This window comes from Prunus mume, linkage group LG2 (assembly GCF_029339155.1).
Source record: "Prunus mume cultivar Tortuosa linkage group LG2, ASM2933915v1, whole genome shotgun sequence".
Lineage (NCBI taxonomy): Eukaryota > Viridiplantae > Streptophyta > Magnoliopsida > Rosales > Rosaceae > Prunus > Prunus mume.
Genome location: NC_142699.1, coordinates 33,924,056 through 33,942,344, shown reverse-complemented (window position 1 = coordinate 33,942,344; position 18,289 = coordinate 33,924,056). Strand labels below are relative to the sequence as shown.

General features: G+C 39.0%; 3 protein-coding genes and 1 pseudogene across 3 annotated transcripts; 1 reads left to right on the top strand and 3 right to left on the bottom strand.

Moving 5' to 3' along the window:
• Positions 1–524: 524 nt before the first annotated feature.
• LOC148920117 (uncharacterized) lies at positions 525–4,075 on the bottom strand (annotated as a pseudogene).
• A 2,889-nt stretch (positions 4,076–6,964) lies between these two features.
• Positions 6,965–9,222, top strand: LOC103323315 (Pseudouridine synthase family protein). Its single transcript, XM_008225303.3, is given in 6 exon segments — positions 6,965–7,123; positions 7,274–7,370; positions 7,872–8,011; positions 8,101–8,463; positions 8,639–8,701; positions 8,815–9,222. Coding segments are annotated over 6 exon segments (984 nt in total). The 5' UTR covers positions 6,965–7,039; the 3' UTR covers positions 9,052–9,222.
• Positions 9,223–9,281: 59 nt separating this feature from the next.
• Positions 9,282–11,749, bottom strand: PDE320 (pigment defective 320). The gene is made up of 5 exons (XM_008225290.3): positions 11,448–11,749; positions 11,084–11,336; positions 10,643–10,997; positions 9,906–10,246; positions 9,282–9,635 (listed from the first exon to the last, which is right to left on the bottom strand). Exons 1-5 carry the CDS (start codon positions 11,708–11,710, stop codon positions 9,438–9,440), a joined length of 1,410 nt encoding a protein of 469 aa, XP_008223512.2. The 5' UTR covers positions 11,711–11,749; the 3' UTR covers positions 9,282–9,437.
• Positions 11,750–12,793: 1,044 nt separating this feature from the next.
• Positions 12,794–18,289, bottom strand: LOC103323304 (uncharacterized). Its single transcript, XM_008225291.3, has 17 exons — positions 17,686–18,289; positions 17,478–17,575; positions 17,186–17,305; positions 16,931–17,020; positions 16,708–16,823; positions 16,348–16,447; positions 16,163–16,234; positions 16,036–16,083; positions 15,880–15,957; positions 15,679–15,798; positions 15,303–15,408; positions 14,765–14,928; positions 14,294–14,428; positions 13,734–13,864; positions 13,556–13,618; positions 13,347–13,425; positions 12,794–13,040 (listed from the first exon to the last, which is right to left on the bottom strand). The coding sequence occupies exons 1-17, from the start codon at positions 17,993–17,995 to the stop codon at positions 12,957–12,959; spliced, it is 1,914 nt and encodes a 637-aa protein (XP_008223513.2). The 5' UTR covers positions 17,996–18,289; the 3' UTR covers positions 12,794–12,956.

The following is an 18,289-nucleotide window of genomic DNA, read 5'->3' as shown; positions in this document are numbered from 1 at the left end:
CATTTGTTCAAAATATACATTCCAACCCAACCTAAATACATCTAAATTCCATCCAAAATAGCCATCAGTTCAAAATACAGTGGAAGAACTTCTACTACAAAATATAGATTCCAACCTTGCTTAATCATCCAAAATCCATCCAAAAAGAGCCATCTGTTCAAAATACACACATCTACCAGCCCATGTATTAAAAATATAGATTCCAAAATCCATCCTAATTCATCAATGTATTTTACCTCATGGCCTTGCCCTTTTTGTAAGGATTTGAACCTTTTCCCTTGTGACCTGGAAGTTTTTTAAGTGACATTGCTTGGACCTGCTTGTGAAGCTAAATTGCAAGGAGCTGATTGTGTAGCAGCATTGTTTCCACTTGATTGGGTAGCAACATTAGTTGGAGCTATTTGGCTTACAGTGGCTACAGTCCTTGTCAACCCTTCTCTAATTGCCTACAAATGAAATGAATCACAATTAAAACAATTGAAATGAATCACAATTAATCACAATTAATCACAATTTCACATCATTTACATGTTCCTCTTTAGATGGATGGACTGAGCTGGTTCATCTTTCTTTCCTCTTCTTCATCTCCCTCTACCTCTTCCCATATTGCCATCTGCCCTTCCACAATTAGTAGTATTATGGCCTTCTCCTCCACAGACTGAGCAATGGATTACAATTCTATATCTCCTAAGCTTAGTGGCACCCTTTAGGATCTCATCAACAGGTCTAGTCCTTGCCTTCTTTGGCCTACCACTCTGTTTGTGATATAATAGGGGTTTAATTGGCCTATACCCTGATTTCCTCCATAATTGTTGGCTTGACATTGGTGAAATGTAATTGCTATAAGCCCTATGATAAGCTTATCTCTTATACACCTCATTCACATAAGTCATTGGGCTCCTCTGTTGCCTTGATATAGCAGCATGCCATGGCAACATGGGATGCCATAGAGATCCCATTTTCTACAAGAGCATGAATGAGTATTTAGATCAACTGCATATTGCCCACCAAGCATATGAGTGACTTGAAACCTGTTTTCACCTGCATTCTGTGCAATGCATGAGCCACTCTCTTTGAAATTCTTCTCAATAATATGAAATATCCTTGGCCCAACTCTTTGAGTCTATTTCACCTCCTTTTGTCTTGCAACTCTCAACATCAAATATGTTCTGATCCTTTCCACCATCGTGATTATTGGTTTATCTCTTGCTTCCAAAATTGATGAACTGAAGCATTCACATAAATTGTTCAGCAGTATATCACACTTGGGCCCAGTGAGTAAAATGTGACCTGCTATAATGAATTGCAGGCCTATCCTGAAGCCATGCATGAGTTGAGGCAGATATTTTCATAATATTGTCCATCTCAGCTTCCCACCAAGGGAGTGTTGTTCTTCTAGCAGCAGCCTATAGCCTCTGCTAAGTGCCAAACTACCATGGCTTGCAAGTTTGAAATTATTGTGCAAATGCCTTACACAATGCATATGTTCAGCATCTGGCTTTAAAGCCTCAATTGCTTGCTCCAGTCCCTTTTGTTTCACAATGATAAAAACCCACCCATTTCCAGTGCCTCTTACCCTAACATCATTGAAGAAAATCTCTAAAAACCATGTCCAAGTATCTATGCTTTCTGTCTCCACAACAGCAAAAGCTATTGGGAACATGCCATTGTTGGCATCAATTCCAACAACACTTAAAAGTTATCCTGGATGCTGTCCTTTGATGAAAGCCCAATCAAAACCAACCATGGTTCTGCATCCTTCAATAACCCCCTTCCTCAGTTGATCAAAACATATATAAAGTCTCTTAAAAACTGGATCATCTCTCCTCAATGATGTCTTCTACTAAAACTGTGCTTCCTGGGTTTTGCCTCTTAAGCTCCTCACAATAATCCCACAACTTTGAATATTGTTCTTCAATGCTTCCCTGAATCCTCTCATTTGCCAAATTCTTTCTTGTAGCATTGGTCCCTAGTAACATTTATACTGTAATGTTTCCTCACCAATGTCATGAACTCAGCAACTGACATGTTAGGATTGGTTATGAGATCCTCATCAAACCTTTTAGCCAACCATTATGAAGTGACAAACCTAGTTCTTTGAGATCTGCCACATGTATGAATTAGATGGTATGTCTTCACTCTACTAGTAGGCCATTTCCCAACATGTGCAGCATATAATAACCAAGGACAGTCTTCAAGTTTATCTTCAAATTCATCTTCACCCTTTTGACCTTCTTCACCCTTACCATGCCTCTAACTCTTATCACTCTTACTATGACACTTTGCCTTATCACCCTTAGCAGGCCTCTTTGCTTTTTCACTCTTAGTAGGCCTCTTTGCCTTATCACCCTCATTATTACCATCATATACCAGCCTTACCTTATTAGGGTCATTCTTGACAAACCTTATTCTTCTAGCACACCTGCATGCATAGTACTTTATAGCCTCTCTACATTCCTGCATATTAGGAAACTCCAAACCCAAGTGGAATTTTGGATCTAAAAGGTCATGCTGTTTATTGTATTGCTTGAACTTTGGCTGCCTCAAACCTCTCTTCTTCCCATCTTCATATCCACTATCTTCACGCAAATTCTCTAAGTCTGATGTATTATAACCATCAGTGTCACCCTCACCTAGTTCTTTATGCCCATCATCTTGCTCTTCAGTCACAACATACCTATGAAAATTCATGTTGTCCTCTTCATCACTTTGCTCAAACTCACTATCTATGAAATCACCATATTCTTCCTCATCCTCCCCACCTTGCTCAGCTTCATCACTTTCTATCTCAACTTCTTCCTCTGCCTCACCACATTCTTCATCTATCTCAACATGCACGAACTTATGTTGCCCATTTTCTTCATCACCATCATATCCAGGAGCAGTGTGTTCGTTTTCATAATGTTCAACATTTTCACCTTGTGCAGATAATAGTGGGGATTGAATATTTACTGAGGCCTAGGTGCTGGATTATCAGTTATGTATAACACAAACAGCTGCATCGGTTTCACCAACTTCAATGCTCCAAAATAATCCTTATCTGTCCTAATTTCAACCCAGCCATTTGTCTTGTGCTTGTAATAGTATTGAATGTTCTGCTCATCATAACCAAGGTGTTTAACCAGTTCAAATAACTCAAGCATTGAAACCTCATCTGCATCTTGCCCATCAACCCATTGTACAATACCTCCTATATATAAACCATCAACAAAGTAGCCCCCATGGTGTACTTCAAGTGTGAACATATCAGGATTAGCTGCACAACAATAAATTTTCTCATTAATTTACTATCTACCCTATATAGTACAATATACATTTACTATCTACCATATAAATACCATATACAGTACATTACTATTTAATCTATACAATACAATACAATACAAACTCAGACAAAGAACCCGACAAACAATAAACAAAAAACATGCATAGGGACCACATTCACAACCCAACCTAAGTCTTAGTCAACAAACAACAACCATAGGGACCACTGTCTTTCTTTTATTATGCTTTTTCATCAAGTCCAACAATGAAATCCGACAGTAAAACTAAAACAATTGCATCAAACAAATAAACTAAAGTACGTTACTTTACTGTATATGGGATGTAACACCCAGACTCCAAATTATTACCTATTTTAATTAAATTAAGTGAATTTACGGAATTACCCTTAAGGTGAGGGTAATTTGGTCATTTTCTCATCCGAAAGGATATTGGGACCACGGGTGGTTTGGTTGCGTAGGTGGTTCCAAGATGACTTCAGAGACAAAGCAGGGCAGGCTTGAATCGGAGTTATAACGAAGTTGTGACGATCAAAATAAGTTCGGTGGCGGAAACGTAATTATTTCGAAAAAGTTTGGTAAAAACCAGATTTTTCACTCTTACCCCACACTCTCTCTCCTCGCGATCTTTTCCCTCTCTCTCTCATTCTTACCCCAAAATGTCCGCCTGCCTGACCTTGCCGACGCTCCTCACAGATCCACCTCCCCGCCACCGCCACCAATGCCAAAAATACAAATTTCAGCGGTTTTGCAGACGAATTTTCAAGCTCTCGATCTTTCTCCTCGGCCACCATTTCCGACGGGTGAGGTGAGGTTCTCATCCATTTTCCGAGTTCTAGCTGATTGATTGCATAGGATTGGATCAATTCAGTAGCATAAATCGATTTGAAAACCTAGGTTTTTGGCTGGTTTTCAATTCGAAATTCAAGCCATTTTCGGCCACTTTTTGGGGTAGGCCCAAGAACAAAAGTGACTCCAAATATAGTGTTTTACCTAGGACAGGAGTTTGGGCCGGTTTGGAGTTTTTCAGCTACAGAATTGATCAAGCCACACAGCGCCGGCGTGTGTGGCGGTGCGTGGGCAAGAGTGGTGGAGCTGAATTTTATCCTGATGAGATCCTTAGGATGTCATGAGTGCATAGGATTTCACAGATCTCGATTCGGAGGTCGTTTGACTATCGAACGGATTTTCGCATATTGTGCGTTATCCGAGTTCGATAGGTTCCGACCGTTGGATCGTTTCCAAATTGAACTATGTTGCTTTAGACCTTCCTAGGATCGTGTAGGAATTCGCGGATCATGAATTGGAGCCCCGGATGTTCCGATTCTATAACTTAAAGTTTACGTTTTACGAAAACCGTCTGATCGTGCGATCGTAAGCGATCTAACCGTCCGTTTCGGACCAAACTTTCAGGACGTGCATCCTAGACTTTGTAAAACCTTTAGGAACTCCCGGATTGAAAAATAGAGGTCGTGGGTCCGTGGGCCTGGTTGACCCAATTTGAGAAGTTTGTCCACCCGGTTGACCGAATGTCTACCGAGGCTTTTCCATCGTCCGGCTTGGGTAGTTGGACCTTAGAATGTCTCTTTCCGCGTACACTCACTAGGAACCGGGAAACTAGGTTTTTAATTCAAAATTCTGTTTCAAGCGCTTGATATTAATCGCGTGTTCATATTTTGAAATAGGTACTCGACCACATACGTAGCAAACGGGACCCTTTCAAGGTCAAGTAGCGTGGAGACTACTTGTGAGTGGACTTTGTTTTTTAATTAATATGCATGGTTTTGTGGTGGGAAAATTTATGCATAATGTTTATTGGTATATTTGGATATATTATTTCTTCAATGGTGGAAATTGATATTTTTATGAAGTATTGGCATTTTGGGTTTTGATATATTTGGAATGAGTTTGTGGAAAGGGTTGAGTATTGAAATATTTGTTTGAAGTGCTTAAAGTACTACCCTATGTACCTCCCCGAATTTGGAACTTGGTTACTGATACTTGAGATACTTGGAATTGTCGGAACCAGGGACATCCTTGGTATATGTTGTAGACCTCTGGATTTGGGGTATTTGCGCGCGTAGGACTGGTTTTTCAGCGTACAAATGCTTTGAGTATCTCGGCATACGTGCTGGTTGAGAGTTAGTCCCCACTTGGATGGCTCGTTCCCTAGTCACATGGTGAATTGAGGAATGATTCGCCATGTTGACTAGTCAAACAATCCCTCGGTTGGATTGTTTCCCCGGTACAACTAAATGTTGGTTATAATTATACTATTATACATATATATACATATGAATATTCATTCGTTCTTGTTTCTCAGTAAAGATACTTCTCGCCATGTCAGTGGGTACGTTTTCGAGAGTTTAATCTTTCGGGACTTTTAAGTTTTGAATGGTGGGTTTGTGAAGTGTTGTTCACGGATTTCGGACTTGGTATCCGGTATTATTTTAGTATATGTTTATATACTTGTTTATGACGATCTTAAGATGCATTGGAATTCTTGCATGATTTTCTAACGGTGGGGTTATATTACGTTGATTTATTTGAACTGAACTTTATTTTTGTCCACTCACAATTTTCTGTTTGCGCTGACACCAAGTAGTGATGAGCTCGAGCTTGAGCGGATCGGTGCTTCCAACCTTGAGTCTTTGTAGGGACTCCTTCATCTTTCTTTTCAAGTGGAACTTTGTTTCATTGTGAGGAGGCCTTTGTTGTAAACTTTTAAGCGCTTGTAAAGCATGTTCTTTGGTTGGGTTTATTAATCGAAATTTTAAGTAGGTTGAAGTTTGAGAATGTTCAATTTACATGTGAGACTCGCCAAATTTTTGGTAGAAGTCTCGGTCTTTAGTAAGTGGGCGCATCGGGTGATGTCTGTAATTAGGCGTGGTCCGTCCCGGTTTCGAGGAAATTTGGGGTGGGTCATCATGGGAGCTTCCCCACCATCTCTGATTTTCATTATGCATTTACTGTCGCACCTTTGTTTGGAATCTTCAAGTCACAAAATATCTCCGAAAATTGAATCTCTCAGTCGCAATATGTCTTTCTCACGATTTTTCAAATCTTTTAGTCGCTTTCTCTATCCCTTTCTCTCACCCTTTTCGAAACCCTAACTTTGATTTGGGAATGGATTTGGGAATTGACCTTCGAACGATTCAATCAAAGGGGGCTGAGGGCTGAGGGTATAGAATGACGATATTACCCTCATGAGACGCCTCACGTGCCTTTCACGTGGTGTTTTTAACGGGCATTTGGATAGAATTGGGGAAAAACTAATGACAGTGGTAAAATTGGCGATTTCTTTTAAATTCGAAGGCCAAATTGGTTGAAAAAATAATCTAGAAGGGACATTTTGATAGTCGATATAGTCCAGGGGAATTTTCGGCTGTTTACCCTTATTGTTATAATTCACACAAGCATGTTGAGTAAAAGGCTTGTAGTATAATTAGTTAGAATTACTTACTCATCTACCTTAGGTGCAGGTCCTATCCAGACTGAGGAGAATTCCTCTGGCAAATCTGTTGGATGCCTTCACGACCAGCCTTTAGCCTTGAGATTGACCTGCCTCCGGATGTAGGATAACCATGGTGCGTCCGCCTTTTTAAACCGTTCATCTTACATATTCTTTGCTTTTGACTTTTTCGATGGCTGGAGATTTATTTTCGTTTTCATTAAACCCTTATACTTGCATCTGCTTCGAGTCATTTGGCAAAACGAGCGTTTGTGGCATTGTGGGTTTTGAATGGAGAGCTGAGAAGATGTGTAGCAATGTAGTTGTAGGCCTTCCTTCCCCTCCAAATCTTAACGGGACTCTTTCTTCTCCAACTCCCACTTATACTTCGGTAATGATTAATAAAACACACACACACACACACACACACACACACTCTCTCTCTCTCTCTCTCTCTCCTCTCCCTCTCCCTCTTCCTCTCTCTGTGTTTCTGATTATGATAATTGTGAACTGGCGATAACAAAAATGGATAATTTAGCAGAACACAAAGGATGGAGACCACTTGGTAATGAACCACACTGGGGTTGGAGGGTATAAGTGGCGTTTGGTTATTGCTTATGACGGCACCCGCTATGCAGGTTATTGTTCTCTTTCTTTCTTCCATTAAAGCATTGAGCTTTGCCTCCTATTATGTGAATTTTAATGTGCTTTGCTTTCTAAGCTTTTTCCAGTCATGGGTTTTGCTAATTATTATGTTTGATTTGAAGTTAGAATTCAATTCTTAATTCACCAGTGACAACCCACTTGATAATTTAGAGGAAAGTGATGACCTTTTTTTTTTTCTTTTTCTTCTTTTGAGTTCTGATGAAAATAGCTCTGCTTGGAAATGGAAATGTGCTTCAATGATATTTGACATAATGCTCCCATGTATGATTACATTTCCTTCTACTTCTCCAACTTTGTCTGTGTAATTTTTCTAGTTGATATGGCAAGTTTCCAAATTGGGCATCTTATAGGCATGAAGGTGGTTATTTTCTGTCAATTTTGAGATATTTCAGATGCCCATTTCAAAATCCCAATTTGATATTAAGCTTCAACTTTCTGCATCAATCATCTCCAACACTTCCATGAATTAGCAGGATGGCAATACCAGAGTTCACCACCTACAATACAGTGCTTTGTGGAGAAAGTTCTAATGCAAGCAACAAAGCTGGAAAGGAAGGATCTTAGTTTGGTTGGTGCAAGTAGGACAGATAAGGGAGTACATGCTTGGGGTCAGGTCTGATTTTCTTTCTTACTCTCATCAAGATTAAACACAACAAGCAAATCCACCAACATATCAAAACTTACTTTCAGTTCAGCTTTCAGGTTGCACACTTTGTCACACCTTTCAACTATGACAGCATAGAGAGCATTCATGCAGCTCTCAACGGTCTTCTTCCTTCTGATATTCGAGTGAGGGAGATCAGCCCTGCAGTGCCCGAATTCCATGCTCGTTTTTCAGCGAAAAGCAAAATTTATCATTACAAAATATATAATGACACATTCATGGACCCTTTTCAGCGTCACTATGCTTACCATAGTGCTCATAAGCTAAACCCCGCTGCTATGAAAGAAGCTGCAAAGTATTTTATTGGAAAGCATGATTTCTCTGCTTTTGCCAATGCCTCCCAGAAAGAACGAGTGTGAGATCCAGTAAAGAATATATTCCGTTTTGATGTCATTGAAATGGTAATACTTCAAACCCCACAACAGGATTTCTTCAACAGCAGTTGAATTTTAGGTTGCTCTTCATTTGCTGTTGATGGATTGATAAGTCATTCCATGAAGCGCATCCATGTTTATAAGTTTTTGTTATGAGAAATGTATGATTCATTACTGATTCTTCATTCAAATCCTTGGCTAGGGGGCTCTTTTACAACTAGAAGTTGAAGGCTCGGGTTTCTTATATCGACAAGTCCGGAACATGGTGAAGCATTCACAACCTTAACCATTTTCATCAAAAGTTATTTTCTTTTTAGTACTATGCAATGCATTTCATCAACTGGTAGTATAAGCATTTTCTGTGAAACACTTGTGCAGGTCTCTCTGCTGCTTCAAATTGGAAGGGAAGCACTTCCTCCTTATATTGTTCCCATGATATTGGCAACACGAGATCGCAGGGAACTTGCTAAATATGCCATGTTTGCTCCACCTCAGGGGCTTAGTCTTGTGACAGTCAAGTATAACGAGGAGCATCTAAGGCTTCCATCTGGTTGCTCCACGACCAGTTTTGGTAGGCATTATACTATAGGCTCATGTAAGCTTCCATTCTACTAAGAATTTACGAATTTCATTTGTACCAAAACAATAAACAAAGAACCAATAACATGAGCATTCAAGAAATGGTGTGACCAGGGGATTTCAATCTCTGTTAAAATATAAAAGTTGTTGCCTTTGGATCTGTTAAATTTACTTGTGTATTTATTGCATCATCACTATTTTTCTTTTTTTATATCTATCCAATTTTCAGAAGGTAGTATAATGTTGAAGCACAAAGAGAGTTTCAGTTACCAGAACTACAATGGCATTCATCAAAAATAAAATTCTCCAATAATACACCACTTTACAAATGGCGAATGATTTTTTTTTGTTGCATTAATGGGAGAATCTCCCTCAAAATGACCCGACAATATAACCCTATCAAATATCAAGAGCACATGGTATTATGTCTCGTAAAAACGAAGCTCTATCATGCATTCTTGGTGCTTTGGCGAATACCAAGCAACGGCTTTGGCTGAACCAAGGACTTGCAGTGCGTATTCAAGGGCAAATACGGGCTCGTCCACACGTATATTCCAGTCTTGGTTCTTTAGTTCAACTGCAACTCCTGAATCGACCCTGAAACTGAAAGGTCCAGCAATCTGCAAGAAATTGCAGAGGCAATTCAAAGTCAACATTCATTTCAACGTCATTCAGATTCAACAGCTATGTAAGAAACGACCATAACCCGGACTGCTTTGAAACCCAGTTACTACAAAGGTGCAGCCCAAGATCAACACAGGAATATCCATTACAAGAACAAGTTTAACTCATAACCTTAATGTTTCTCTCATTCTGAAATCACACTTGAATTCTGGGAAATATTTTTTCCAAGATGGAAAATATAATTAATATAAAAGAAATATAGATACCTGCTGCTGAAGAGAAAGTATGGCATTGGGGCAAATGTCCCGGATAGCTTCCAAATTTGGCTGTTGAGAATTGAAAAAATCTTGTGCTAGATGTGTAGCACCTGAAAGAAATTTAGAACCAGAAGGAAAATCCAAACGGGCATGAAAGCGAGTAAGATCTAGGAATAGCCTTTGGAAGTTTCCATGCTGGGCTGTAAATGATGCAGATGCAAATATATCTGCTAGAAAGGCAGATTTTACTTCAGGAGCCCGAATACTAAAGCCTCTAAAACCCTCAGGATCATCATCTGCGATTTGTGACCTAACTGAACTATCACCAAACGAGGCAGTCATAGCAGCACCTGTGTATGAACGAATTTGAATTATCAATTAGTGAGAGTTGTACATGTATAAGACAGTGGCCAAGATGCTAAGACAACAACTACTCCACTCAACTCACTTGATTCCCAACTATCAGGGGTTGGCCTAAGCTAAAACACAGTACACAAAAAAGTTATGAACATCATAAAATTTATGCTACAAAGGGCACAGAGCTACTTGATCCCAATTTTGGGCAAACGTTGTAAATCATTAATGCCACCGCCTGATGGCTTCTTTTCTTTACCCAGAAAACATCTCTTTCATATAAGCAAAAGGGTGTCTAAATAATTCTTATAGTAAACCTCACCCTCTTGCCCCTCTCCTATGTATTATCATCTACCAGTATAATTCAGCAATAAAAAAAGGCAGTGTCTTACCAATAATCCCCGAAGCCGAAACATGAGGATTTGAGAGGAATATATCATATGGTTGCACCATTCTCAACTTCTGAGCATTACTTCTCCAAAGCTCAATGTTCTTCTTAAAAGAAAAAGCACTTGTGACAGACAAACCAGGAAGCAGACTAGCAGGAACTCCATCGCTCTGACCACTGTCAAGGCGCTCCGGTTCACCTGAATTATGATGGGCACATATATGATAACTGGCCCCGGAGTCAGAAGCAACCGAAGCCAGATCAAGTGACATTGAGAATGGAACATCCCAATAATTACCAGGCTTGTCAACAAAAAGCCCGGGCCAAACTACCTCCACTGTCAAATTGTGATGAGGAAACTGAAATTTACACAACAGCCAAAGCTTTATCAGTAAACCCAGCCAGAAGAAGCACAAAATTGACACTTGGGTAAACACAAACACACCTTGTGCTGAAAAAGTGCCTTCTTTCGAGCTTTCTTGTCATCACCATAAGCCTCCACACTAAACACCAATGTGTCGTCAGGTGTCAACAAGAAGTCAGAACAGAAAGAAAGGGCATACAAGGACTTATCACGCAGGTGGGTTCCAATGCTTTGCATCCATGAAGATGCAGAGTCTGGTGGTGTTGTCTTCCCACTTTTCTTAACAGAGGATACGAACCTCTGCAAATTGAACTGGCCCAGTAACGTCCCAAACCTACAGAGCTTTTCAATTCAAGAATTACTGATTCAACTTGAACCCACATAAAGAAAAACGGTGAAGATGAAAAAGCAAAAAGGAATTGAAGTGGATTTTGGTGGCGGGTACCAATTGTCGCTAATGGGTATGGTGAGGACTCGCTGAAGATTGAAGCCATTGGCGGCGGAGTAGGAAGGGACAAAAGGGGCAGTCATGAAACGCTGCATGAAGTCAATTTGCTTGGGCCTGGAGAGCCTGGCGCCTCGGGTCAGACCCAGAGGAAGTGGGTCTCCGGGAACGGGTCGCCCCAGCCCGTCAATGGTCCTCGGGGTCGACATGTCAAGGTCCCAAAAACTTCCGTCCATTGCCCATCTCAGCTTCTTCATCTCCATTTCCAGATTGCTTGCTCTTTTAGCTTCTTCTGCGGCTTCTTAAACCCATTTTGATTTTGCTTTAACAAAGGTATGAACGACGAGTCGTCCAAAGTCTGGAAACGACAGTGCTTCTTATAGGATAGTTCCCCTATACGTTTATCTAATTTAGCAGTTCTGCCGTTTGTGTATCTAATTTGAAATTCCCAAACCACAGTCGCTGTGTCTAGCAGGAGTGGGTACGGTCCGGTTTTTGCTTCAAATTGGAATCAAAATCGGTATTATTTACCTAATTTGGTTTGGTCCAATTTTAACAAAAGATTTATAAAACTGTCCAGTTTGAGTTGAATTGGTCCCAATTCAGTTTGGTTTTGAACCGAATTATTATTACTATTTTTTCAAATTATTTTTTTAATACAAATTTCAACAGAAATTTTATTTTTTTGGCTTGAAAATTAACAAATTATCCAATTTCATACAAAAAGAAATATTGGGGCTAGAAAAGAGAGATGTTTTGAAATTAAGCTTGGATAAATATTAGTTATAAGATTAAAAATACAGCATTGGATATAAATAAATATTTTTTTAAAAAAAATATTTTTTAATTTGCTTGGCCGATTTGGTTGGTTGGGGTATAGAATCAAAACGGGAACCGATTAGAATCGGTTCGGTTCGATTTTTTAAATTGGATTTGACTTTTTGGTCAACATGATTTTTTTCAGTTTTTTCCGATCCGTTTTGGTTTGATTGATCGGTTCTTCGGTTCCGATGCCCACCCCTAGTGTATAGTCTCTAGACGTATTTTTACTGTGAGATTAGAAAAGAAATGCCCTTATACATGCAAAACATTCTAAGTGCGTCCTAACTATGAGAGGCCGGTTACCGACTAGTATTGCCAGTTGACTGACCTCTCACAGCTCGCATGCGAATACATGTTTCCCTATAATTGACACTTCGAATTCTAGTATAATCGGCGCTTTGAATTCTAGCAACGTAGGGGTAAAATACTATGTCATGGGTTCAGTTTTAATGGATGAAAATAACCTCACGTTGTTAATCTGTCTGGCATAAACAATCCACTCATCATTGGATACGCACTGATTACTAATTAGTAATCAAACATTATTATTCATTATTAGTTTATAACCTTGAAAATTGTAAGGTGCCTGGATCATTCATACAGAACAATAATGGAGTCAAGATACTACAATAGTTAGCATGGTCAACATGGTTAACTTGAGCAATATTTACAGCCAAAAATGCACTTCTACAACATAAAGTTGACCTCGTCATCCACAGCAGACCCATTAAACCTCGAACAGTAGTATGAGTACGAATCATGGGCAAGCGTCTGCAGTGGTAAAAGGCACAAGGCATATATATAAGTGCTCTTTCAAAAAGTTGAGGGTTGTAAAATAGTAATGTATTGATTGCTTATTTGCATGTTCATTAATATTGTAGTCTTGTTCTCTTTTTCACATTGTTACCTCACAGTATCAGAGTTCTGGTTACAAGAGGTCCTAAGTTTGAAATCTCAAATCCTCATTCTCTACTCATTTGGTAATTTACACGGTCAGCCTTTAACGTGCAGGGTTGCGCATGAAGATGACAGTGTTGGCATTCCTTAACAATTTAAGCTTTGGTGTTTAGTAGTTACCTGTTCCTGTGAGCGGAAATACATGAAAGGTGTATAATGCAAGAAATTTGACACTCTGGAGGTATATATATCGGCATACCTGTAAGATGAAAAAGAATTGAGAGAATCATTGTTAAGGACACTCAAAATATAAATTTTTATTTCTGTCACAGACGTGAACCAGAGTCCTGTGATGAATGAAATATGAACTGTCGAAAAAAAGAACATACTTCTCAATTTGTCTCATCAGATGGCTTTTATCCCAGAACCCTGCACGGGAAAGAAATCCCCACCTAATGCACAGCAGGTTCACGAGGTTAACTGTATATTTATGACTGAAACATTTTCCACAGATATACACTAGTAATAAAAAAAATCAAATCCGTATGTTTCCCAACCCCATCTTACCTTTTGTTGAAGAGCTCTCCATCTGCTTCTAGCATTGGAGCAATTTTCTGGTCCAGTCTTTGCATAACTATAAGTAGCTTTTGCATGCTTTCTGAGAGTTCTTGATCATCCAAGTTTGTTGCAGCAAGGGTCTGAAAGTGCAGAAAAGTTCAGATAAAATTAAGAAGCACTACATTATATAAACCATTTTTTAATTTATATTTCCAGTTCTATCATCTCTTGGTCCACACTCTTGGATTAGGAGTTCATACTGTTTGCTGAGCGGTGATGCTTAATGGGAAAAAGAAAATGTAGCATGGATTCAGTTCAGACGTAACACCAGACTTAAGAGTTGCACTTATCATTAGTATAGAAATGTTCAAATGATAACCAGATCATCATGACTTTTATTTATTTTACTCAAATACATGCAACGGTGAGTAGACAATATTTGTTAATTAAAGCAGTAATTGTTTAATGCTCAAGGATACAGATACAAGCATAAAAAAGAGAAGATATGAAAAATACATTGAGATATTATCACTATACATTACAGGAATTCAGTGATGGATAAAGCTTACTTGAGCAGGGCGTCCTTTAGTTCGCCTTTGCGAGGCGAGCCGAAGTTGGTTGAAAAGATCCCCTACAACCTCCTTTTGATTTATAAGCTCTACCAGTGATGCTCTATGACCCCGGCTATGGATCAAAGCACTAAACTGCAGCCTCAAAATTTCACGAAACAAACGGACACCTAATCAGCATTTAACAGGTCAAGGATATTAAATCTCTCAATTACTAGGATACCAAATTAAAAATTATAGTCCATAGGTGTTTGGTCTGTGGAACAATAGAATATTTATATAAGGAAACTGGCAAGCAGGTTCTTTGGGTTCCATTTGTTGTCTCAAAGTGTTTTTTCTAGTCAGTATATTGTTAATCATGCCAAAATTTTCAATTCTTCGATGATAGTGAGATATCAACTTCCAGAAACATGATAATTGCACTTTCTCTTCTGTGCTCTTGCATGTAAAGAGAAAATCAACTACACAAACCTCTTCTTCCAATTCTCGACAAATCAATGCTGTCCGCCATCGCAGATGAACTTTGGATTGACTTACATCAGTGTAGATATGATCCCCAACATACAGTATTTCATCTCCATGAATATTTAGGGAATTCTCAACCATCTGAGCACTTCCCCCAGAATACAATCCCCCTGCAAGAAGAAGAATTTGAATGAGCATGAGATTGTTAAATAAAACCAATGCCAACAAAGTAAAGAATTATTAAATAATATGATCCATACAAAGCCCAGAGGAATTTAATATATTGACATATAAAAATGATGTTGAATGAGAACAAAAACAGCAGAGATTTGACCAACTTAACAACTTAGTTATTTAGTTAATTAATGTCACAATAACAATCATTTATCAAACATGATTATTTAGCTAATGTGCAACCAAGTGACATTCAAAGCAAGTGCAACCACTGAGCACATGAAATTAACAACTTCACTGTATTTTGCCTTAAAAATAAAAGAATTTCAGGGCTAAACAAGCACAAGTACTGAACATTAGTCTTCATCACCTGTTTTAGCCTTGAAGCATGGACGCATGAGCCCTTCTCCTGTCACCACCTCATACATAGGGTGTGACATTTGGAAGAACTCTGGCTTCCTTGCGGAGACTATTACCTGAAAAGGAGCGTAATAGACCGAAAAAACCATGACTCACTGCTGTTAATGCGATCACAATTCTAATGATCATTAAGTTTCAAGGCAATCTTTGATTGTTAAACACACACACACACACACACAAAACACTGCTCTGTGATAAAATTATGCTGCTAGTTTAAGCATCATTCAGGAAAGAATGATCCTGAGACTTCTATAGCAGAGGTCCTATAAAATAATTACTATTCAATATGGCATGAAGTTATAAGTATACAAACGACATTTACTTACAATGTCAAATAAATCCCGCCAACCCATATCATTGGGAAGAAATCTGTTGAAGGAATGCTGCATCATTTTGTCTGTGTAATGATAATCTGAGTTGGTAATGAGCAGAAGCTTTTTACCAGCCTAATGCACGAATAGGTCAAAGTAAATAAGGAGTTAAATGATGTCACACGCTACTGAAAGATAAATTTCTATAAGACATACCTCCTTTTGATCCAAAAGTGCTAGGGGTAATTCTGGATCAGGTGTCACAAATAGTTCAGGCTTAGACATTATCTCACTCTGCATATATACCAGAATCAGTTCATGCTCATGAACCAATTCTTACATATCTAATACACAAATCATAAATATATTAACCTTTAGTTGACCCTCTACATGTGCCCTGAAGAGGGCTCTTCCAACAGCCTGAAATCATGTCAATAGTTAAAAAGGAGCAAGAAAAAACCAATACCAGGCTCTATAAAATTGAGGCACAACATATTGCCTTATAGAGCCCTTTATAATCAAGTGGACCAAGTTGTGCTGCTATGGTTCCATCATCCAATCTGTCAACCATCTGAAAAGAATCATGAGTCAATGTCTGCATACGAATAAACTAAATCCATAAAAATAATAGCAATAAAATGAGTCAGAAGTTAAAACAGTGCTCTAGCTATGACAAAACAGTACCTGCATATAAGCGACAGCTTCTGAGACGGAGAACAGTGTATTAAGGAATTCCCATCGACTTTCCTTCCGGAGGTCCACCAGTTCCCTCCCGTACATCTCACTTCAATGAGTAAAAAGTTAAGCCACACTATAGAATATATGATTCCATCTTTTCCCAAAAATGATACGCTAAAGTGCAAAATGTTGGAAGAACCTAAGCACCACATACAGAGAGTTATAATACAAGGGAAGACCAGAGTAATAAATCTGATAAAAGGAACTTCCATAGGAAGTCTTGTTGCTAATGTTTTAACAGCACAATGAATGCCTGCTTTGCATTTGCACTATGACACTAATCAAAATAAAAGCTTCATAGTGTACCTTACAGCTCGATTAGATAGCATCTTCGTGCCATGCATAGCCCTCTTTACATAACCAAATCGATCAGCCTTCACTAAGTTGCCTTTCTCTTTGTCTATGACAAGGCCTCTAATAACCTATGGGAAAGGATGGAACAAAGGTAGGAAGGAAAACGAAAATTAGATCTTATGACTTGCTTAAACGTAAATACTCAAAAACCTTTTAACTTGTTTATAGATGCTACCAAGTCAGGGTCAAACGCAAGACCATCAACAGGGAAACCCACTTTCTTCAAATTCTCCATACAGTAATCATAAGCTCTCCCTTCCCAAGCCTGCAAAATACAAATCCATGTCACACAATAGCCAGAATAGTAATGGTTGAGGTTGCAACACTAGTCACTTGCACATGCAAAACTATATGATCTTGATGTTGCATCAAAGCTGACGCGCCAACTAATGCTGAGAATAAGAACATATTTTAAGCTGATGACACTTACAATCACATTATAATGCATCAAGGTGTAGTCCATATCATATCCAATGGCACTGATTGATCGAAGATTCAATGTGCGGCTACAAAAAATGCCGCGAGCTGATTGTCTTGACGAAAAAGGAGTCTGCATATAAATATTGAACATGGTAGTACTATAAGCAAATGATAAGAGGGATATCCATTGGTTCAAGATTCAAGAGAACCATATATTAAAGAAAAAGATAAGAAAGCAAAGAGATAAGGTAATGCATATATAGGACCAAATGTTTGCAGGAAAAGGAATTAAAAAACAGCACCGGGATACCCAAGTCTCTGAGCAAGTCTTCAGCTTCTTCAGCCTCAAACCTGGCCACTTCCTCAATTGGACCTTTTAAAGTTGCTTGACTATCAATTCCTACATTGGTTCATTGAAAAGAACAAAACTTTACACACACACATATATATATGGTTGTAGTTTCAAAACTGAAAGAACGAAATAGAGCATTGGAGAGGAAAGAAAGTTACCAAAGGCCTCAAGATGCTCCACCTTGACATTCAAATCCCCTTTGGTTTTCTCTCCCAAATAATCAACTTCGTACTTGCTTGACGAGGTGAGTGAAAACACTGACTTCTCATCAACGCTGCTACTGCTACTGCTGGTCCTGCTGCTGCACTGGCACTTGATTACATGATTCCAGAGTAAATTCTTGCTACTAAGAATGCTGCGGGACATGGGTCGGATTCGAACTGGACTTCTGACATAGTTGGTGGCCGCCATTGAAACGGAAGTCTCCCTAAACACTGAGAAATTCCCCAATGCCTCAGTTGTATACATCTCTATCTCTCTCTCTCTCTCTCTCCCTCTTTGAAAATGAATGTTGGGTGTTTGCAGAGCGCGAGAGAAGAAGCAGAAGTAGAAGAAGAAGAGTGAGGTCTCAAAATATCTGAGGAGAGTTTTTGGTTCAGTCTCATTCAACGGTAGGAAAGGCACTACTGAAAGTGAAGGTTTGCTTTTCTGTTTTCGTGGATGAGATTGATTGGTTTGTCGCTCAGCTGCTGTGACTGCTGCTCTCTTTGGAGTTTGGTCTATCGGTCTTTGCAACCATGGTGATGACGATAAGGTCAAGCG